General features: G+C 42.4%; 1 protein-coding gene across 17 annotated transcripts in view; it reads left to right on the top strand.

Annotated features, from left to right (window-relative positions):
• Positions 1-22,464, top strand: part of fryl (furry homolog, like) — a 68,796-nt gene extending 46,332 nt beyond the window's left edge. For 6 of the 17 annotated variants that reach the window (XM_030434201.1, XM_030434202.1, XM_030434194.1 and 3 more), the window contains 25 exons: positions 88-191; positions 389-571; positions 758-959; positions 1,255-1,376; positions 1,493-1,680; positions 2,038-2,132; positions 2,246-2,841; positions 3,253-3,521; positions 3,607-3,747; positions 4,890-5,090; positions 5,204-5,365; positions 5,780-5,890; positions 6,065-6,241; positions 6,555-6,563; positions 6,894-7,094; positions 9,163-9,354; positions 11,376-11,794; positions 13,785-13,992; positions 14,166-14,315; positions 14,517-14,615; positions 15,414-15,482; positions 17,554-17,571; positions 18,397-18,507; positions 19,596-19,789; positions 20,515-22,464. In XM_030434201.1, the coding sequence (XP_030290061.1) occupies positions 88-191; positions 389-571; positions 758-959; positions 1,255-1,376; positions 1,493-1,680; positions 2,038-2,132; positions 2,246-2,841; positions 3,253-3,521; positions 3,607-3,747; positions 4,890-5,090; positions 5,204-5,365; positions 5,780-5,890; positions 6,065-6,241; positions 6,555-6,563; positions 6,894-7,094; positions 9,163-9,354; positions 11,376-11,794; positions 13,785-13,992; positions 14,166-14,315; positions 14,517-14,615; positions 15,414-15,482; positions 17,554-17,571; positions 18,397-18,507; positions 19,596-19,789; positions 20,515-20,755 (4,462 nt within the window). In that variant the 3' untranslated portion in view covers positions 20,756-22,464. Of the gene's footprint in view, positions 1-87; positions 192-388; positions 572-757; positions 960-1,254; positions 1,377-1,492; positions 1,681-2,037; positions 2,133-2,245; positions 2,842-3,252; positions 3,522-3,606; positions 3,748-4,889; positions 5,091-5,203; positions 5,366-5,779; positions 5,891-6,064; positions 6,242-6,554; positions 6,564-6,888; positions 7,095-7,683; positions 7,690-9,162; positions 9,355-11,375; positions 11,795-13,784; positions 13,993-14,165; positions 14,316-14,516; positions 14,616-15,413; positions 15,483-17,553; positions 17,572-18,396; positions 18,508-19,595; positions 19,790-20,514 lie in introns of all 17 variants that reach the window. The other 11 variants (XM_030434203.1, XM_030434192.1, XM_030434199.1 and 8 more) reach the window with 8 other exon arrangements.
• Positions 22,465-23,375: the final 911 nt, after the last annotated feature.

Raw genomic sequence — 23,375 nt, 5'->3', positions numbered from 1 at the left:
ACCTGAAAAAGCTTGAAAAGTGCTTGAATTTGATTTAAGAAAAGTTGTATGGATCTGCTAAGTTTACCCATATTTTCTGTTTTTCAGATGCAACATTGCAGTCATCCTACTAACGGACCTCATTGTGGACCATGGGGTGAAAGTGGAGTGGAGTGCCTACCTGCACCTCTTGCTACATGCAATTTTTATAGGTAACTTGCCTCCTATTTATTCATATTTTGGATGCCTGTATCTTTTAAGATCAGATTCAGGTGTGCCTGAATATCCTGAATAACCAAAAAGCAGATTCAAAAGTATTTAAAAAGCGTCTTGTAGAGAAGAGAGTTGAATTTACTTTCTTTAAATTCACACAATCTTGCATCTCTCCCTTTTCTGTGTCTTCGTCCAGGGTTTGATCACCAGCACCCAGAAGTCTATGAGCACTGCAAACGCCTGCTGCTCCACCTGCTCGTCGTCCAGGGAGCAAATAGCAACGTTCAGTCTGTGGCTATGGTGCTTTTACGCAACAGAGACTACAATGAGCCGAGGGTCCTTACTGTGAAGCCAGCAGCTCCAGAGTTCAACCTAACAGGTGTGTAATGGTGTGGAACTCGGATCAAAAGAGTAAATGGAGGAACACTAACAGAAATATTGCACATGCTCATTATTTATATTGCTAAAGGACACTGGTTGGCAGCAACATTTAAATTATATGGAGTAGTATTTCTTAAGGTTGATTTCATGCAGCTACATATGTGTATGTCCATTGTTCCTACAGGAGTGCAAGAGTTGTTGCCAGATTGTCAGCCATCACCCATGACAGACTCTGGTCTCAGCTCGAGCTCCACGTCATCCAGTATAAGTCTCGGGGCAGGAGGAACTGCTCTGTCCCACCTCTCCCCCTCACTCCTCAGCGAGGTTGACGCCACTGCTGAACAGGACGAGAAGGTCAAAGCTCTCATCGAGTTCATTACCTCAAGGTGAGACAGCACTGTTTCATTATAATGAAATATTGTTTTGTTTTTCCCAAAACAATACATTCACGTTACATCTGTTTGAATCATATATGTGTAACCATGTTACTCATTATGTTCAATCATTTGCTTTCATGCTTCCAGCAGTGTCTGACAGGACTGGGTATTTTTATGATGCATGGGTTTGATTTTGGGGTTGGTGTTTTATGTGTGATAACAACTGATGTTTTGCGGTGTTATTCAGAGGTGTGTTTAACATCTAGTCACATTACCTGATGTGTGTTTGCTTCTTTGCCTCTAGAAAGCGGGGCCCTCTCTGGAACCATGAGGATGTGTCGCCTAAAAACCCCAACATTAAAAGCGCCGACCAGCTGAGTGTTTTTGTCAGACACGTGGTGACTGTCTTCAAACACTCCCAGACAGGTGTGTATGACAATAACTACTTGTTGCTTCATTTGACTGATTTCATCTTAGAAACAGTGTGATTTTGATAGCTGTAGATATGATATATTGATAGATGTGTGTATGCATCCTCTCAGGTTTCCAGCTCGAGTCGCTGCTGAGTGATGTGGCCCTTCAGACGGCTCTGTCTTGCTCATCTCGCCACTATGCCGGTCGCTCTTTCCAGATTTTCAGGGCACTCAAGCAACCTCTGACTCCGGCCTTGCTGTCAGACATTCTTTCTCGGCTGGTTGAAACAGTGGGAGACCCAGGAGAGGAGGCTCAGGTCAGAACATGAAACAGCTGCATGCTCCTGTAACGCATTGGTTTAATCACACAACACCAGATTGTGCTGATAGGCTTGTGTTGTGTGACACTCAGCTATGTACAGCTACACTCATTTAATCTCTACAGTATTGCTCGACCTGTTGAAAAAATCAGTCACAGATGGTAATACTTTCTGATTTAAAGACATAGCTTTGTTAGTGGTTAATGTTGTCTATAACTGTGACAGGGTTAGGGTTACAGGTACAAGTACGATTACTGTGTAGATTAAGATTTAGATGTTGCACTAGTGCAATATTTCAACTCACTGGTATCCAAACGGTTCAGTTTCTTACCGACTGGTGTTTTTTCTCCTCAGGGTTTTGTCATTGAACTGCTCCTGACACTGGAATCAGGCATTGACACATTAGCAGACACAGTCAAAAACTATGACCTCCTCACTGCCTTAGCACAGTAAGTCCTCTACTGATAACCATTTTATGTCTCTATGTTTGACTCATTGTTTTGATTCATACTACCTGACATGCGCTTTACAAAAGTTTTCTGTTTGTTTGTTTTTTTTACAGAACCCCGAGCCGTGATCACTTCTTGGGGCCCAAGTTTGCTGCCAACAGGAAGAGCACAGGCCAGCTGAACCTGAACAGCAGTGGTCTGTACCATTATGCCCACACCCGCAGCAACTCTCTACGCGCCAGCCTGATGGGTGGACAAAAAAATGACAGGCGCAGGAGCAACACCCTCGATGTAGCCGACCGACTCGGTGGCAGTCATGGAAATCTGGCGCGCACGCGGAGCTTATCGTCGCTAGGTGGTGGAGGGGGTCCAGGAGGAGATGCCATCCCCCCCGTGGACCCGGCAAACCTGATGGCCACCGTTTTCTGGATTGCCGCCTCACTGCTTGAGTCGGACTATGAGTTTGAGTACTTGCTGGCCCTGCGACTGCTCAACAAGCTCCTGGGCCAGCTGCCGCTGGACCGAGTGGACAGCAGAGAACGGCTGGAGAAGGTCCAGGCCAAGCTCAAGTGGTACAGCTTCCCCGGCCTGCTGCAGCTCTTCCTGAAGGGCTTCACCTCTGCTTCTACTCAGGAGCTCACCATCCACCTGCTGAGCAAGCTCATCAGTGTCTCCAGGCATACACTGATAGACCCATCACAAGTGGCAGGTCAGTGTGTAGGACTGAGAATGTGCGTTCTGCTCACTTTGTCATATTTTTGATTAGGGTTGTAACTCTGGATTATTTTCAGTAATTCATTGGCAATTCATTTTCTTTTGATCAATTAATCAATTAAGCTGCTAATTGGTGTAGCTCTAGATCTGCTTTTTTGGTTGTTTTTAGAAGAAGATTAAGTTTTTTTGTTCCATAATTTGAAAGATGTTATTTTTGTGCCAATGATCCAATGCAAAAATCCCTATACAGTTCAGTTTCATGAAAGCTTTTCTTGCTCTCCTCGTGCTCATTTCAATACTAGCATTTCTTCTTTTTGTCTTTCGGTGAATGGATATCAGAAATGTATAGCTTGTTTCTGCTTTACTTCTTTTTGACTTTATGTCTTCACTGTTTTCCTGCCTGAAGGTTTTCCTTTGAACATCCTGTGCCTCCTACCACATCTCATCCAGCACTTTGACAGCCCCACTCCTTTCTGTAAGGAGACGGCTGATAAGATAGCCAAGGTGTGCGCTGACGAGAAGTCAGCCACGCTGTCCAACCTGGCCCACATGATGAGCCTGTACAGCACCCACAGCTACTCTCGCGACTGCACCAACTGGATCAACGTGGTCTGTCGCTATCTCCACGATGCCTTTGCCGAGATAACCTTGAACCTGGTGACTTACTTGGCTGAGGTAGGCGAGATAAAGATCTGACTTTATCTTTCAGTATCATACACTGAGATTAAACCAGTAATATGTGCTTCTTTATCTCTCTCAGTTGCTAGAGAAGGGCCTTCCCAGCATGCAGCAGTCCCTGTTGCAGATCATCCACAGCCTGCTGAGTCATATCGACCTATCAGCAGCCCCCGTCAAACAGTTCAACCTGGAGATCATGAAGATCATTGGCAAATATGTTCAGGTGAGCGATCACCACATTTCCTTTGTAGTTTTCATCAAGTATCGCAGTCAGTACTGTGAAAGCTACCCGTCAAATTTTCTTTGACCTAATTGAAGAGAACATTTAGTATTTTCTGAAGTGGAATTAACACAATATTATAGCTACTCTTACTGTGATGGCCCTCTGGCAGAAGCAGACATCTGATGCTTTTCAAAATGTGCACATATAGTTGTTGTTAAATACAAATCCCAGTTATTTAGCAATTTCTCAGACGTAATGTAGCCGCCAACTACAAAACTCATTACATCATAACAGTGTTATGTGTCAAAAACTTCTGTCTTGAAGTAAACATGTATGTAACGCTGTGACCCTACCCTCTCACTGAAGTTGCAGAGTGCAGAAACAAGTGATAGGTGGGCGGAGAATCTGAGACAGACACCATTCACCACAAAATGATTTTGAAACGATTGTTTTATTGCATTTCTTACTAATTCATTACATTACTTATTGTGCTATTTTCTGCAATTAACATTACCAGGAACTTTCTGTCTCTGCAGTAGTGGGTCACCAGTGCACCACTTGTAGTTGTAGTTTGCCATATTTATAATAAGATGAGGTAATATGTTCTTACTGGGCACAGCCTATTTTTATATACAGACTGTATGTGAATGCTGGGATGTCCTGGTCTTTAAATAGGAGCACAATAGATGATAATAAAGAATAACATACATTACAGGTTCAGTGTTAAGAGGCCTTTTTAATGCAGCTACAGCTCTTTATGGAAGCCTTTTACTAGGCCTGACCCAGGACCCTTTATGCATCTCACTCACAGCCTGACAGCTGTTATTATGTTACTGCCTTGGGCTGATTCTGTACTGGCTTTACTGCTAGTGTTGCATTGTGTTTGTGCATATACAGTACAGTGAGTTGTATTTGTTTGAAATCCTTTTATGGTTCCCTGACATTAACCCATGCCAGACATTGTAGAACATGGCACAAAAAACAAATGGCTTAGGAGATTGAGTGTATAGCTGCTGTGGGTAGTCAGGAATGCTTTGGCCTTCTGAGGGAAAGTATGTCCATTCACATTCATGTAACGCCCACACAGCCTGATGTTTCACAGTAGAATCATTATATTTATGTGCTTTTTTTCTTTCTTTCAGAGCCCTCATTGGAAGGAGGCCCAAAACATTCTGAAGTTGGTTGTGTCTCGATCAGCCAGCCTAGTTGTTCCAGACGATGTTCAGCGCTCTTATAGCTCTGAATCCTGTGGCTCTCCTGAAATCGCCTTTACGCGCATATTCAACAACTCCTCGAAGGAGCTGCCTGGAAAAACCCTGGACTTCCACTTTGACATCTCAGAGGTCAGTGTCCTCCCACTCTAGTTTTCCTCCCTACACTTACGTCAGTGTTTTATACTTGCACAGGATATGCTCTGTAGTTTTGTATTGCTAACTGGGATTATTTGACTCTGTAGACACCAATCATAGGCCATAAATATGGTGACCAGCGAACAGCAGCAGGTCGGAATGGAAAGCCACAGGTGATCGCTGTGACTAGGAGTACCTCTTCCACATCATCAGGCTCCAACTCCAATGGTTTGGTGCCAGTAAGCTGGAAGAGGCCTCAACTCTCTCAGGTACTGACTCAAACAGACACATGTGAAAAATTAATTCAAACAAGGTATCAGAAGATGATTTTAAATCAAAATGTAGCACATATTTGAACTAAATGTATAAAAATCTGCATAAGAATTGATTAACTTTTCCATGTACTACTGTTTGTGTGAATATTACGATTTGGTTCAAGAATTAAGCAGCAATAGGTGGCGCTAATTCTCCACTCAGGAGCCTTTATGCCATTACAGAAGAAGATGAGATGGTTAAAAGAGCGATCCAGCTTTGATCCATCTTTATGTCTGTTGCTTGAATCTGTACTAAAAATAACCAATACAGCAATGCATATACACATGTATGTTTTCTTTGCGGCAGAATATGTCATATGTTGTTAAACACTCTAAGAATCTCATCATGTTTATGTGTTCCTGTTACAGAGACGAACCAGAGAGAGGCTGATGAATGTTCTGTCTTTATGTGGCCCGGAGTCTGGCATTCCCAAGAATCCATCTGTAAGACTCCTCTCCTACTCTAAAGCCTCTGACAAGGTCTCTGTAAATCCACTGTTAAGAACACAGCACTTGTTATCGTGTTGTCTTTTTGTTGTCGTTTGTTGAGTTTGATTGATTTTTGTTTTAGTTTGAATGTTTTTGTATGAATATACATCATTAGAGTTTTACTATTTGATAACAAAGAGTGTCTTCCCCTCCTCTCTGGTGCAGGTGGTATTCTCATCCAATGAGGATCTGGACTCTGCAGACCAGCAGACTAGTCTTATCCCCACAGTGGAGGAGGTGGTCAGAGAAGAGGAGGTCCAGGGAGAGGATACGGGCAGTGAGCAGCAGTTTGGTGTCTTCAAGGACTTTGACTTCTTAGATGTGGAGTTGGAGGATGCTGAGGTAAGAAATTACAGTGAATTAGACACACACGATAAGGCTTGTTTGTGTGTAGACAGTATAACTACAAAAATCACATTTTTCAAATGTATAGAGTGCAGGGAACCTGATACAAGTACTGCTGAACAAAATCAGTCACTTTCCATCACTACTTTTGTACCATTTAGTTGTTTTGTTCCAAATTAACAACATGAATGTTTTGTTTGTCCAACTTGCGTCTTACTTGTCCTCACTCCTGTCGTTAGAAACATTTCTGTGTTTTGTAACTGTCTTAAGTCTACTAACATACATATTCCTTCTCTTCTCTTGCCACAAGGAGTTGCAGGTAAGTCTGTGGGCCTGAAAGCTTTTTAGAGACTCCGTTCTCTGCAGTGCCCTGGTGTCGTTCTGTGTTATCACCAAAAAAAGTGCTGTAGTGCTTTGATTTCAATTTGTGGCTACTGTGGTTGTGAACCCTTTAGTTTTTAAATAGCTTTAGACCATTCCATCACCACCATCCCAAAATGAGAAAAATCATCTCACCCATGCCTTCGTGTCTTGTTTTTCTTTTTTCCTAAGTATGTGTTTTCTCGTGCTTCGTATCCTTGATTTGTAAAAATCTCCCCTTGCCTCTTCTATCATGTGTCTCACTGCTGTTTTCTTGGTCGTCCTGCAGGGGGAGAGCATGGACAACTTCAACTGGGGGGTGCGTCGCCGCTCCCTGGAGAGTATGGACAAGGGGGACACACCGTCTTTGCAGGAGTGCCAGTACACAGGCAGCACGCCGAGCCTCAACCTCACCAACCACGAGGACACGGACGAATCGTCTGAGGAGGAGGTACTGAGCGCTAGCCAGATTCTCACCCGCTCTGGCCTTGTAAGTCTCACTCTAGTCAGGGTCCCCCCTCCTCCACCTCCCTCAATCCACCCCACCATGCTCCTCACACAGCCTCCCGCTGGCATGGTGTGCGCGTGTGTGTGTGTGCGCGTACTGAGCTGGACCTGCTGCCAGTGTGGACAGGGGCTAGATGCTTGCTTCTTCGCTGGTGGTAGATTCCCCCCCTTCAGCCTCAGCCCAGTCCCTCTACGTCTGACTGCTAGATTAATGCTAAAGTCCTTCCTCATATTAGATTTTTTTTTAACTGGTAAGTACAGTTTAGGAAGATTCAAATGATTCCTTAGGGTAAATCATTGATAACTGCTAATTTTATTGGCAAGTGGAGAAGAGAAATTATAGATTTTTATGAATAAGTAACATTTTTTAAATGAATTCAGAATATCAGCATGTTCCTTTGCATTTGTTAACAGTGAGGCTGCTTCTCTCTAACTCTTCTTGGCTGTATTTTGCTTCGCAAGCAAGGTCTTATCCAAAGCTCCCAATAATAATAACCTCCCATAACCTAAACACAATTCTTTGCCTCTAATGGTTTCTTTCTCTCTTCTTCTGCTCTTCTTGATCTTGGTAGTGCACGGTGAGAGAATGAGCTTTTGCCTTTGGAAGATATTTGTCACCCAACAAGTGTTTGTAGTCGTTCAGTATTATTCTGTACCACTAGAAAATGAGCATGCAGCATTTATGTGTGTGCCTAAACAGAATTTTAAAAGAGTCTAATGTAATATATAATTAAAATGAATGATGTTGGCATGATGTCACTTTTTGCCTGAAGCAGTTTTTTAAAGGCTGAATTTGTTGAATGGATTAAAATGACTAAACATGCCCTGCTTGATACACAAACATGATAATGTCAGATATACAGACAGACAGACAGACAGATATATAGATATATAGATAGATATATAGATAATAAGAAACACAAATCACTGTTAAAACCTTTTGATACTGCAAATAGTGTCAAGACTTAGTAATGTGAGAGTGAATTCGGTGTACAAGCATATACTGAATAAAGTGGCCCATTGATTCTAAACTTAGTACCAAACGGTTTATTGGCATATTAAACCCTGCACATCAGTAACATATGTTGAACCCACATGTAGGGTCATCTGAAGTGTCAACAATATGTAATGGGAAAACATGTTCGGCAACACTTTCTATAAAGCGCATGTCTATAATGCATTATAACACATTAGGAACATACGATAACTCATCATGACACTGATGTCTATAATGTAGCAAAAACATACATGGAATGTCTTAATAGTGTCCCTGTACTGATATGCAATGATAATTTATTATGCATGCTTTATTACACTAATCATACGATGGAGAGCATTTCATAAGGTCAAGTATCATTGCTCCCTGTATGATCAGGTAGCCTTATTGGCTACAAAAATGCAAATGACATATTTGGATATTAATTGAAATTGCACTCAGTACTCAGTTATGATTTTAAAAGTAACTAAGCAGCCAAAATTGAATTAAAGACATTTGAGTAGCTGTAATTAGTTACTTCAACCCCAGATTACAATATGATTATAAATTGCTGTAAGTGTCCACTGGGTGCTTTAAGTAAAGCAGATGTAATACATTTCAAACTGGTAGTAAGTCATGAGAAATGTTCATTGTTTGTTTGTGAAGTGACGTGAAATATAGATAAGGTCAATGCAAGACTTAAACTTTTAACATGAATTAACATATATTATATTAAAATGTATTTAATGTCTGTAATGTATGAGAGACATTGGTTTGAGAATGAGTTAGTATAATTCTTGTGAAGAATCATGAATATTCACGAGTGCTTATAACTATGGTAATACGACACTATAGGTGCATTATAAGTGTGTTCATATGGGCTTTACAGAAAGTGTTACTAAAGTTTCCATTGTAAGAATTTGTAGAAGTTCTTCTAAAGTACTTTTGTCCAGTCTCTGTGTTGATATAGTGACAGCCGTAGTCCTTAGCTGATGATATATAATATAATATGTTTAGTGATTATACTGTGTATCAACACAGATTTGTAACCAGTCCTTGTGTGTTTCTTCTCCAGCTCAACAGTGACTCTGCTACAGACGATACCGCATCCAACCATGTGGACTCTTTGCAGCAGTCTCAAGAATCCTCCAGCAGCGCGCTGACCGAGGAGGCCACTGTCCTGCCTTCTCTGCCCTCCCTTCCCCGTATGGATAGCCCCGTTTTGGAGATGGCCCACTCAGACAGCGCCAGCAGCCAGCTGCCTGAGGTGCGATCAATCGGGAGCAGCAATAAACTGTGGTGCTCGGGTGCTTTCTAGCTTGCCTATTTTTTCCTTTCTGTTCAACCTTTGTCTGCTTCTGTTCTGCTTTTCTTTGTATCTGTCATTAAGACGAAGGATCAGCTACCTTCAGGGAGTTTTGGGCCGAAGTAAAAAATGCTGATTCTATAACTGTGTCTGCCCGCTCTCAGTTCAGCTGCTTCTAACTCCCTCTACCAGCGCTTGCTCTGTTGCTTTGCTCTGGGTGTAGGTGCTGAAGGCTCGCCCTTGCTCCCTTTTAATGCTATATGTGGTTATTACCCCTGTGGTGGGGCTTGCTGGGATGTGGGAGCTTGCTTCCTCATGTGATTTGGGTGGAGATGAAAACAAGAGCTCACCTCAGGTTAGCTGTTACTGCTCATCTCCAATAACACAGCAACTGACCCTTTCAACTAAAACCCTCCATTAAAAACTTGTGAAATGGACCCCAGCTTTACCTTCGGCAGAAGCATGTGTGAGTATGAGTCCATTACACGTGGTGTGTTAACTTAATGCAGTTCAGTTAAATCCGGTGGTGCTTTAGCCAGTGGAACACCTTCAGTTCGCTACCATATTAACATGCCATGTGATGAAAAGCTTTGCTACCACTGCTACTGACATTTTTCACTTATACTAACAATGGTGAGTATGTTTTGTTGTTGCTTCAAGTGCAGGGATTTCACTCACATGATCTCAATCTTTTACCTTCAATAGCTCATACGTTTTTATCGTAAGTAGGCTGTCGCCAACACCAACTTTCCAAGAACTCGCTCTAGCCAACGGTCTCAATATCATCCCAAGGACATCTCCCCCATCACAGCCCCAGCTCTTAGTGTAATGAGCCCTAGATAAAACCATCAATACTCTTACTCATTCCCTCCAGGATGGCCACGACCACTTCTAAAAGCTTTCTGTAATATAGCTGCTGTCTCTGTGATGTACTGGCTGCCTGCCACACTCAACGTTCCCAATGTATTAGACTTTTAGATACAAAATGAAAAAAGCAAGACAAAACAAACAAACAAGTGCTCTTAATTGGAGCTGCACAAGGTTTATGTCTACTTGGTTACTTTGTGTAAGAGAGGAGATTTCTCTGTTTGTGCTAATGTGATTAAATCTAAATATATTCAGTTGTGGATTATAAAAACTGTAGCCTCACTTAGTGTGTTTGCCCATCATTGATCACTGCTGTTCGGTGAATTTGTTACGCCGCTAACACAGTCGATCATTTATGTGTAGTTACGAGTGCAGGTCATAAATCAGTCTACTCTGATGTAACGTGCGTCAGAGTGTGTACAGTACATCTCACTCATCTGCTGTCCTGTTGTCGCTCACGACATTGCTGTTTTATTAGCAATGAGGTTGAGATTTTAATGGCGTTTCAGTGATAGATTGATATTGGCTGCTGTTTATTGATCCTTTTTCTTTTTCTTTAATTTCTCATGAGGGACGTAGGCCTATAGAGTGACATGAAGAGCCATCTCCAAGGAAGTGAACATCGTAAAAAGCGCTGACTTGAACATCCCTCGTGTATAACTGAAGCTAATATATGTTCTTAAGTATAGGCTATAGACGTCTTAATTCAGCCAATAAAAGAGGTTCAGCAGTGGATCTGTGTTCTCGAATTGAAAAGTGTAGCAGTTGTCATGACAGTCAAGCAATCTAACTGTTGGAAAAAAGATAATTTTGATTTACAACGTGTTTTTATTAGAGCTCGACTGATACATCGATCAACTGATATAAAACGTTCATATAAAACATCATGCAGAAAAAAATGCTTGGTGTGTGTTATGATTATAACATTTCCAGAGAGGTCTTCTGTCTAATTCCATTTAAATGATCATTGCAAAAAATGGCTCTATATCGGCCCATACTCCCAGATATTGGCATCAGCATCTGCCCCAAAAATAAAGTATCGGTCGGGCTTTTGCGTTTATATGTCTTCATCTGCCACTCTGCACCTGAGCGCCCCCCTCTGGCTTGTCTTGCAGGATGCTGTAAGCATGACTGCAGCAGACGAGCTGAGCAGCAGTGTGAGCGAGGACACGGGGTTTTGCAGCGCCCCCCCGCTGCCCTCTGACCCGCAGGAACTGTGTGACCTCCCGGATTCACAGGACCCTCAGGATGCTCAGGAACCCCAGGAGACCCAGGACAGTCAGGAAGACCTGGACCCTGCCCCCCCTCCCCCGCCGGCCATAGACACTCCACCGGGGTCCCTCTGTGAGGAGGAGCCCCAAACAGTCCTGCCTCTAGCTCTGCCCCTGGCCATGCCACCAGAGACGAAGCCAGATCCAGACCCGGACCCGGACAGCACCTGCGGCTCTATGTGGGAGGAAGATGTGACGCAGGCCCTGAAGGAGCTGGATGAGCGCTGTGAGGAGGAGGAGGCTGACTACTCTGGCATGTCAAGGTAAGTGGACTGTTAAGGAGTTTAAAGAGAATCTGAAAATGTATGCCATGTCCCAATCCCCCCCCCCCCCACCCCCCCATCAGTGATCTGTCACAACAATCTCATATCTGTAACCTAAAGAACACACTTATCCTGGTCTCTTTAACACAAGATTTTACAAGATTACTTAACAATTCAGATGTGAAGAAAAATAGTAAACATTTCCTTCCAGAACATATCAGAGGTGCTAGAAAACCCTGCACAGAGAATGTCAAAAAATTCTCAGCGTCACATTTATTTAGTGAAATGCACTATAATATTAGGCTTATTAAGCTTCCGGGAAAGCAGGAAGTGGTGCTACATCACACATAGGCCACATATTTATTAATAGGCAGCTGTTTTGTCTGTCATTTAATAACTTGGCAGCCAGATGAGAGATCTGTTGTTTCAGCTCAGCAGATCCCTGATGGATTGTGATTGATTGAACGCATCTTTTATTGGCTTAGTTAGCTTTGTTGATTAATTGTCAACTTTTGGCAGATATTTTGATTATAGATTAATCAGTCTGAGGAATTCTAAGGAAAAAAGCTTGTATGTGAATATTTTCGAGTGAATTGAATATCTTTGGTTTGGGGACAAAATAAGACTGAGGACGTCATCTTGGGCTTTGAGAATCACTAATGTAATTACGACAGATAAACTGACAATGAAAATAATTATTAGTTGCAGCTCCAGAGGATACTAATCAAGCCAACACGATGTAGTTTTTACAAGGCAAAACTATGTCTGCGAACAATCTTTGTGATCAAACCCCTCACTGGAACTGTTCAGAAGCTTTAAATGCTAATTGTCAATGTTTTTACTGTGATTAAAGGTCAAAAACAGCAGAGTGCATTTGGCTGCTTATAAAGGTATATGGTTTACAGTACGTGGCTAAACTAGTTTCTGTGAGATGAAGACTTAAGCGAGAGTATGATGGATAATTTATTCACTGGCGAGGCTCCCATGTGGGCTGGAACTATGAAGGAGGGCCAGAGTGGGCTGGCTCCAATCCACGTTTAAACATTCCCTCTTCAAGGTGGGCCAACACTGGCTGGAGGACGGCTGTAAAGTCAGGGTTTTAGATCACACTGAGACAATATGAAGAAGCAATGCTGAACACACACACACACACACACACACACACACACACACACACACACACTTCCTAGAATAGATCACTCTGCTGAAGGTCTTTCACTTAGCTAAGCCTTGCATGATTGATAGGCAGGTGTGTGAGTGGGGTGTACTCCGGGTGATTGTCTGAAAACAGCAGGTCACTAAACAGTTTAGTGTTTCACTGCGTACAGTAAGAGGATTTATGTGAGTGGGAGAGAGCCGGATAAAAACAAGCATCGCTCTACCTCTGTGAGGTTGGGAGCTGGCTCTGTTTTGCAGAAGTGAGCGTGTGCGTGTGTCTGTGTGTGTGTCTGTGTGTGTGTAGATGCCCAGCTCCTGAAGAGCTCTCTGCAGTCCTGTGTGGGATGGGAGTGCAGTGCGCTAGTGCTGTTAGCAGTTGCAGCACAGCCGAGCTACAGACGAGGGGAGAGAGTGAGGGGAAGAGAAGCGGTAGTTGGGGTGAGGATGAGGACAGAGACTGTGTCCGCTGCAGCGCTCGGCAGCGCAGGCTTCAGATACTTATATTCTGTCTGCTTCTTTAGGCTGTTTGGTCCGACAGGCCTGTGAGTATCTGTATGTGTGTGGAGGAGAGAGAGAGGGATGTTTGCAATATGCTAAAATGCTAATAGCTCATATGTTGTTGTTATGCTAGAGCACTGCAGCAGATTAGAGCTCTCAATATACTGCAGCAAAAACTGCAGCAAGGGAGGTAGAGATCCTGAGATGTGGGGTTGTTTACTTGCAGTGAGTGAGGCTGAGCATGCGTGTGTGTTTACATTTGTCCTTCAGTAAAGACTGAGGGGAGTGTAGAACATGTCGGATTGTAGCTTATTGGCCCCCGCGTGTGTTTCAGTCAAGATGAAGGTGACGCAGACTGCTTCCCAGAGATCCAGGCCTCTCCGCCCCCTTCGCCCTTCCTCTCTGCTATCCTGGCTGCATTCCAGCCTGTTGCCTATGACAATGAGGAGGATGCTTGGCGTTGCCATGTCAACCAGATGTTGTCGGATACAGATGGGTCCTCTGCTGTTTACACGTTCCACGTGTTCTCCCGACTATTTCAGGTAAACACCTTCTTGTGTTTTTTTATGTTTTTTTTTTTGTTTTTTTATATTTTTGCATTTCTGGTCGGCTGGGCTCGTTTTATCTGTTGCATCGACAATCTTGTTTACCAGTGAGCTTTCTCAGCAAGATACTATCTGTCCTTTTTATGAATCCGTGTCCTTGTTTATTACAGAGCATTCAGAGGAAATTTGGCTCCATCACACATTCATCTGTTCGCTTTCTCGGTGAAAGGCTCCAGCGAATGGGCAACCAGTTCCTCAGCTCCCTGGAGGTCATGACGTCTCGCTCACAGTGCCCCACTGTGCTGCTCGATGCAGAGACGGTGAGGCCGTTCAGCATGTTTGTTTACTGATAGAGCTCAAATGATGATGCGTTTAACATGCACTTATTTTTGCAAAAATAGTGCTGCATGTTCCTTAATGTGTATGTGTGTCCTGCTGTAGATATTTTTGTGTCATGTACTGTGTATGTACTGGCTGGTGTTGTGGGTTAATGTATGTGGTGTCCTGTCTTGCTGTTGTAGCTGGTCTCTTGTGGACTGTTGGAGACTCTGAAGTTTAGTGTGCTGGAGTTGCAGGAACACCTGGACACCTACAACGCAAAGAGAGAAGCAGCAGAGCTTGTAAGTCATCACATATTTTCCACACTCACGTGATCTACTTTTCTATTCTCTTTGAACCTCTCTCCATCGGGATGGGTTGCCTCACATCCTCCAGGAGTCTTAGGACTGCCACAAATGCAGTTTAAGTTGCTGTGTCAGGAGATATGTTTGTGTTACTCTGAGGTACTGTCTCATAATGGCTTCTCATCTAAAGACAGGAAGCTTGTTTAAATTGCCCTCCGTCCCTATGCCTTGGCACCGTGGATGGGCGAAAGGACATGGAGACAAATAGCTGATGCACTTCAAGATAAGCCCCAGTCTGTCCCATCAGCTCTGGATATGAGTAGATTTAGCTGCCGTTAGTGTCTGCATCACTACTGACATCCCCCGCTGAGGGGATAAATATAACTCTCAACGCTCCTAAATCAGTTAGAGAAGGCCAGGCAGGAGAAGCTGTGAGGAGGGTGGGAGGAGGCACCATGGGGGAGGGGAATGAAGACGAGAGATGAGATTGCAAAGGGTTCTGGGATGCAGGGGTGCTAATTGAATGAGACGGCAATGGTCCCTGGAGGGCCAGATACTATCCCGTGCACTGGAACAGGCCTTCTTTAATTTGCTAAGTACAACACACTTATTAAATCTCCTCCCTGACCAACCTTTATTATATACGCACACAAATGTAGATGCAGACGTCCAAAGGAAAAAAATAAAAGCCCTTGTATGGCCTCTGTTACTAATCTTTCCTCCCCTAATCCTGTATCCTGTTTTTTTTTCCTCCCATCTTGTCTATCACCCTCTCCTCTTCTCCCAACCCTGTAGTGGCTGGAGAACTGCAGGAAAACATTTGGGGACAAAGACAGCAATCAACGACCCAACACTCATGCACAGGTAGGAATGAACACTAGTTTGTTCGATGGCTGCGAGGGTGTTTTGTAATGAGTGGTGATCAATGTAACTTTTAAGAATCTGGTCGGAAACTGTTTGAACTGAAAAGTGTTTTTAAAAAATTTATCCATTCATTGTCATTTTTCAGTTTAACCCAACAGAAGTGAAAACATGGCATGTTTCTGGCCTGTTAGAGTTGCGTATCTGCTGTGTAAATATCATTTCCTGTGTTCATCCTTGTGGAAATAATCAGAAACCAAGAAGGAGACGGTGATATTTTATTTCTTTTGGTTTCATGATGATGCCCCCTAAGCTTTGCATTTATTCTTCGGAATACCTTTAGTTGGCTGTTTGAAAGACGTGTTTCCATACAGCCAGTTAAAGTGAAACTCTTGCCAAAATGCGACCTAGGCTTGTTTTGTGAATGTATATGAGTCAAACCTTCATATAAACGCATAATTCCGACGAAAGAGGCACTTTTAAGACTTACCGTATTCACGTTTTTGGGTCAAGCTCATTTTCTCAGTGCAAGGGGCATTTTTACACTAGCATCAAAATCGCTGTTTTTAAAACACTAAGAAGGCTCGACACAACATGAAACTTTGCTCGTAGCATCATCAGGGTCTCTACACATGAACACGAGCATTGAGAACATTGTTTGTGTACACAGTTTGCTAAAAAGAGAGTTTTTGGACAACTCACGTTGGCAGATGTTTCCTCCGCTTGCCGCTGTCCGACCAGTGAGAAGTGTCGATCTCCGAATGCGATGTAACATGGAGGACAGTTGAGGTGGATCGCTCCTAAAGCTTAGTTACATATAAATGCACGGATAATTCATTGTTTTGACGTAAACAATATTGACCTTGAATTGAAAAACAATACTAAAATAAAAAGCTGGAAAAGTCACATGAGATATCGCGTGGATCGTTGTTGCCAGAGACAGTAGCGTTCCACCTTAACTCTCCTCAAAGTTACGTTGCATTCTGAGATCGATACTTCTCGGCTGCCATGAACAAGCTGCTGCTAACGTGAGTTGTTCAAAAACCTTTTTAGCAAACTCCGCGTACACAATGTTCTCAATGCTCGTGTTCATGTGTAGAGACCCTGGTGATACTACGAGCAAAGTTCCATGTTGTGTCGAGCCTTCTTACTGTTTTAAATACAGCGATTTTGATGCTATTGTAGAGTGCCCCCTTGCACTGAGAAAATAAGTTTGACCCGAAAACGAAAATACAGTAAATTTTAAAAGTGCCTCTTTCGTTATAATTATGTTTTTACACGAAGGTTTGACTCGAGTACATTCACAAAAAAAGCCTAGGTTGCATTTTGGCGAGAGTTTCACTTTAAATACTTAAAATTGAAACCATATTTGCCAAAAATATATAAATATTTATAATTATCTATTTTTTTGTATATATATTGCCACCCTATCATAGGCAGAGCAGAACTGGACAGAACGTGACTTCAGATGAACTTTAAAGGACAATCTTGTTTGATCTTTCTTATACAACAAGTCTTGTATAACTCACTCATACCATAGCACATATCTCAATATTTCTACGTCTGTATTTTAGGAGTTAAGGAGAATGAAACGGGATGACAATTTCATAAAAGTTTTCTACTATTAAATTGCGTGGAATCTTTGCATGGTCTCTCACTCAACATCCTAGACTCGTTGACATTTTAGACTAAGCTTGAGTTTCCTGCACAGATCTGTGGTCGTCATGCTCACAGCTTCTTTCAGTATTTTCCACCCACAGACGAGCTGTCTCAGGTTAAAACTGATGTGCTGTTCGACACATTCTCTCCTTCCTCCTCCTGTAAAGCTCTGTCACATCTTTTCTCTCCCTCATCATACATGCTGTTATTCAGCCTCTCGGAGAATGAAGGTTTCTGTTACCGCTGAAGGGAGCTCGTATTGTTTGGGCCCTCAGGGGTGATGATAAAGCACTGCTCCTTGCCCGTCAGGTCACTGTGTCTCTGCTGCCATGTTAAAGCTCACTAATTCTTGGTCTTTCTCTCCTTCTGTTTTGTTTGTTGTTTTTTTGTGTGACCTGCTCACCTTCTTGCTTAGCAAATGGAAAATCTAGCAGTAAGTGGTTCTCCTGTTATAGCCTCTCAATAATCATGACATCTGGACCAAACACTGATCATCTCATCTCTCTCTGTACATGCCTGCGCTGTTGACAACCACAGGCTGTGCTCTGCCACCACCCCCCACCCACCTCTGTATATCTTTCTCTGTCCTGATCGGTCATGTAACCCAGCTCAACTCTCTCATCCACCCAATCATCATTTACCGTTATCCTGCGTTGCAATATGTTTTTGTTTTTTTGTTCTGTTGCTACATCCAGCCTGGATACTCAGCGTCTTAACTGCTTTGTACTGCATTTTTGATTCTGTCTGCAGATAGATGAAGAAGTGTATTCAGCAAAGACTTAACTGATGTTTTCAGATGGGGTGCCTGTGTTGGTAGAGGATGGGTGGAGAGATTATGTTGCTGTCAGGGCAAGATTACTTTCATTTTGCATGTGTATTGTTCCCATATCTGTTCAAATTACCATTTTATTCTCCCTCTTCCTGGATTAGGGTCTTAACTTTTAGTAATCACCTACTTCTTTGGATTGTTCATCCAGTCAGTGGTACTGGTCCCAGTGGCCCGTAGGGAGCGTCACAGGAGGTGGTGATGGATAGTTTTCTAATTGAGACCTCATGACTAATTCTACTAGTGGTAGACTCACCTCTGGCCCACACCGGATGACTCTTTGCTCTCGGCCATGTTAACCCTTTCATTTACCACGTCTCGTCTCTAACCCAGGATACCCATCTGTCTAATCATATGGTCATCAGAGTCATTTCAGTGCAGGATGTAGTGTTAACCTGGTGCATGACTCTCTTCATGTTTCTGACTCTGTAGGAGCTGGAGTTATGTCGCAGGCTCTATAAGTTGCACTTTCAGCTGCTGCTGCTCTTCCAGGCCTACTGCAAGCTCATCAGCAGGGTGGACACCATCAAGAGAGAGGCAGAGGTGAGATGAACAACACGCTGGATTCATTGTTGACTTAAGGTTTAAGGATATGCATTCAGATTACAGGTGTCATGATCCAATATCAAATATCGATCAAGATTAGCTTTCAGTTTCAATCTGCGATTCTCCCAGTGTTTTTTATTTCTTTTCTTCTACTCCTGCCAACTTCAGAAAATCTAGAAACAGATTTGGAGAAGTTTTTTCAGACATCCGTTACTAACTTTTTTGACAGATTTGATAAGATGAACATTGAGACAAACCAAATTTCCTCTTTTGTTGGTTATTCTTGAATCACTGAGGGGTGCTATCTTTTGTTGAACTCCGGATGCTTCATTTGTAGTAAATATTATTTGAGCCTTTAACTATAGCCTGCAAAAAGCCACCAAGATGAAGTCAAGCTGTTGTTGGAAAATACCCCCGTCTTTTTAAGAATTTAAATATACTGAGTCTAACAATGGCAGTGCTGAATTTTTTTTTTAAATTTAAACATGACCTTCAGTTTGAAAGTCAAATTGAATCCTGGGTTTTGTGAATATTGACACCTCTAGTAAAAAATCATAAATCATGTCTGAGATGCATTTTATATTTAGAAGGAGTTTGTTTGCCTCAGAGGCTCCGTGACACAGCAGCAGCTTGCATCTGTTCCATCTCTATTGTCAAAGAGTCGGGAACAAACAAATTGCATTACATTTTATCATTCTACAAGCGCCCTGTTCCCATAGATTGTTGTCTCTGTCTCTTTTCCATTGTTGTCAGACTTTTTTCTTTTACATTAAAATAATACTGTACAAAAAGTAGCAGTACATTTTTATTGTGAAACAAACATTGGTTCTGCTAACGACAGAAGGGTTAAAGCAGGCTTTGCTCAGTGTGGTCTGCAGTCCATCCCTCTCTGTGCTGCATCTTGGTGGAGCTTTAATCAGATTAAAGTAATGAAATTAAATAATTTCTCATACTGTATAGAGCGACAGAGTCCGCTATGCCACTCAATAATTAGCCGGTAGGTTTATTCTGCTGACCTCCCCGTGTGTGCTGTGATGTGCAGTTTGTGCTGCGATATTAATCGTTCTTATGTCTCTGTTTCCAAGGTGACCAACATGTCTGAAGAACTCACTATCTTAGAGAGCTGTTTGAAGGAGGCAGAAACAGGAAATGATGGTCCAGAGGATGTGTGTATGTCAGACACTGCACAGACCAACACCGAGACGGCTATCCAATCTCTGATTGAAACTCTGAGAGCCAGAGACTTCAGCTCTGCCATCACACAGGTCAAAGTCTTTAGGTAAGTTGGACGTTATATTTCAACGGCAGGAATGCAAAACATTGACTTTTAGTGCTTTTAATCGAGGGGTGACAATTTGGTAAGTCATGCTGCAGAAACCTGCATCTTTTTAAAAGTGCTCACTCTCATTGCAGATTTATTATAATCCCATGTATACTATCGCAATTTATATAATTGGATTTTAATATGAAAACAGTCATTAGTTGCAGCAGTATGTTACCAGGCTTGTTCATCATGAGCTGCTGTCGATTACCCGCTGTAGCTAGTGAAACTAACAACACTGGCTAAATAAAGACAAAGATTATACTTATTTTAACCTTCTGTTCATTTCAGTCACAGTACTACTATTACAATAAAGTCTGATGGAGTTTATTGATAAACTGTAGGTTAAATTTAGTGGAACAGAAAAGATGTGTATAACACAAAGCACCCAGTGCCCAGACTGTAAAGGCTCTGTCACCTTTGTGTATTAATCTGGACCATAGAATAACCAGGAATGACAGGAAGGGACATGGGCAATGGGTCTGTTAGCTATCTTACAGCTTCTGATGTTTTGAAGGTAATCAATATCATCCTAAAAGCAAGAGTTTGGAGGAGGTGGAGGTAGGAAATATATATTTTTGATGATGCCAGAAAGCAAGAAAGTACAGCAGTGTAAAGAACTGGTTATGAAGGAGGAGTTTCCAGATGTTTGTTTGAACATATGGTCTGTCCTTTATCTATAGGTCTTTGTGGCCCAACGATATCTTTGGCAACGAGACAGACAACGCAGTCCAGACCCTTCTGCACATCTACTTCCGTCACCAGACGTTGGGCCAGACGGGCTGCTTGGCCGTAGTGGGCCCCAGCAGGGACCTGTCTCAGGCGAGCACCCGCCTCATGGAGCTCAACCTGCAGATCCGTGAGGCTCTGAGTCAGGCTCAGGCCTGTCAGCCCCTCACCACCATGGTCAGCACTGGACTGTGAACCCATGGTACTGCAGGCTGCAAGCCTGGACTAGACTGGACAAAAATAACCCCCCAATCCCCCCATGCTCTACACAGACCTCACCTCAGCTGTAGAGAGAGGGTAGACAGTGAGGGGCTTCAGAGGAGGACGAGAGAGACTCCACCTATAAAGGGCTAAAGGATGTGTGGGAATAACTGTGACTCTTAATATATTATTACATGTATGAATGCTTAAAGCTAACATCTTTTCCCAGACTAAGCCAACTTGCAAAATTCAGTTGCAATAAGTCATGTGGTGGTGTGCCTGCGAGAGAATAAGAGAGGACGCAGTGGGATGGTAACTATTTTATTTTTATTTTTTTTATTTTTTGTTTTCTCTTTGCTGGATCTGACCCGACCGGTGGTCTCCTGGAGCCCTGGGCTGGAAGATGGTGTTATTGAAAGCATGTAGGACAGTCCAGAGGGAGGTGTCATGTGTGTGAGGAAATACGCCGTCAAGATTCATAAGCAAACACAGAAAAATCTTGTTTAAAAAAAGTTTTCAAAAGCATGCTTGAAAGAGAAAAAGCACTGCAAGAATATTTTTTTGAGAAATGTATTTTTTATTAGAGCTAACATCCTAGGTTGTAAATGTTAGGATATTTAACATGTAATGTAACCCTGTGGGAGACGTTTGCCTTCAGGGAGTGTAAAAAGAGAAATATATCTGTTTATTGATCTGCTTTGAGAGGAGAGTCCCCTTCAACAGGTCTTCACGCAAAACTCACTCTTTAACCAAATAAGTAGCTGCCTTTAGAGACTCTCAACTGTGTGATATATATTGGATATTCTGGTATACGCTCACACACAAAATGCATATAATTGCACACAGGTGCAGACTGGCTACAACTCATTATGGAAACATAACTTATTTTACTCTGTATATATTTTAGAAAATGTATAGTGTAAAACCAGTATTTTTCCCTTGTACTTTTGTGTAATGCACTGTTCATCCGAATAGGATGTATGTATAAAGCTAATGTGATGAGAGAAAGCCAAGACCAGATCTGAGTCATTAATGATCCGCTCCACCTTCGTCATCCAATCACACAAACTTCACAAACTTCCCAAAGGCTGCCTTGGTGGTTGGCTGTGGTCTCGCAAAACGGGGGTCGGGGCTCATTTGGGGACAAGCCCACCTGATGGTGTCGGCATGGGAGATCTGATGCAGCCTCCGCCTCTTGTCGGACCTCGCCGATCCAGCCAAGCCATATGCATTCCTTCTCTCCACTGTGATCTTTTTCGTTAGCACGTCACCCCAGCATGGGCGCCGCTTGAAGCCTCATGAAGGGGGAGACCAAGGTTTGTGTTCGTCCACGTAGGTTGATCACGTCGCAAAGCAGCGTCATCCTCGGCTACATTTGGCTGCTGTTCTCAGAGCTGTCATTGAAGCTGCGCTGTGCTTTCAGAATGGCCCTACTTGCTGCTGTGACTGCAGGACATAAACCGTTTATCTGAATGCTTTCTGGAAATCTTGTCATGGCACATTGTAACAGTCACTGTACTCATTCCTCAGAGAGCTTTTTTTTCCTGCTTGTCTGGTACATTTGAATGCTGTTCTTAATTATTTAATGAATATATTATTTACCTGGAAGATGTTTTAATGTAGAGGTGCATTATACATTTTTTTTTCTTGTTCACTCACATACCAGCCTTCTCTCTGGATAAATAAAAACCTAATCATTAAATATGAGCTTTTGTCTTATGTTTCCATGATCACTGATGGTTTTTGGGGCCGACTACTGCACTTGAGTATTTCCATTTTCTGCTACTTTGTTTCAGTCCTGTTTACATTGAATCAAACTTACTCTTTATTTTAGCATTCAGATTGTTCAGTGTTGACATGAAACCACAGTAAGGTGACGACAGACAGAATGATGCAGTATTGAATGTTTAAACCAATTCACTTTAACAATTGGACACAACATAATCTGAAAATGTTGGGGCTGATTGTCCATCTATCCCTAGTTTTAATATCATTTAGGTTCTTTATTATTGAAGTGCCAGCATCTGGAGTAAAACTAAAAATGTAGGCTGCGACCCAAATTGTAGGCAGTGGAAGCAACGAAATCTATTGAAATTACTGTAATTAAGTCACTTTTGGGGATACTTAACTGTAATTGTACTTGTTTATTACATATAATCCAGTTACTTTTCAAATCACGAGTACCAAGTTCATTTTTTTAAATTAACATCTGCAACTATGAGAAGTGTTTGAATACTTTGTACTTATTTCAATATCAGTAGTTTGTTATTGAATACATCAGTAATGTAACCAATTGTATTCAAGTACAATTTCCCATTCTTTCCACCACTGCAAATAGCAAACATGTTTTACTTTGTTTGCACAGCAGCTGCCCTTACAGAATACATACTGTTGTATGCAGACAATTTACTTTGTATAAATGCATTATAAAGTTGCTTCGTGACCCTCTTATACATCTGTTGAGGTCTAATATCTATAAACAAGGGTCACAAAAGTATGTGGTACACTTGAATGCACCATCCATGTTTGTGCTCTCAGCAGCTCACAGTGTGACAGATCTTGTGCTTCACAAATTAGACCTGAAGAAACATGAACAGGCGAGGGGGTACGGGTG

This window comes from Sparus aurata, chromosome 11 (genome assembly GCF_900880675.1).
Source record: "Sparus aurata chromosome 11, fSpaAur1.1, whole genome shotgun sequence".
In the NCBI taxonomy this organism is placed as follows: Eukaryota; Metazoa; Chordata; class Actinopteri; order Spariformes; family Sparidae; genus Sparus; species Sparus aurata.
The sequence above is the reverse complement of the archived record's forward strand: the minus strand, read 5'-3'. Positions and strand labels throughout refer to the sequence as shown.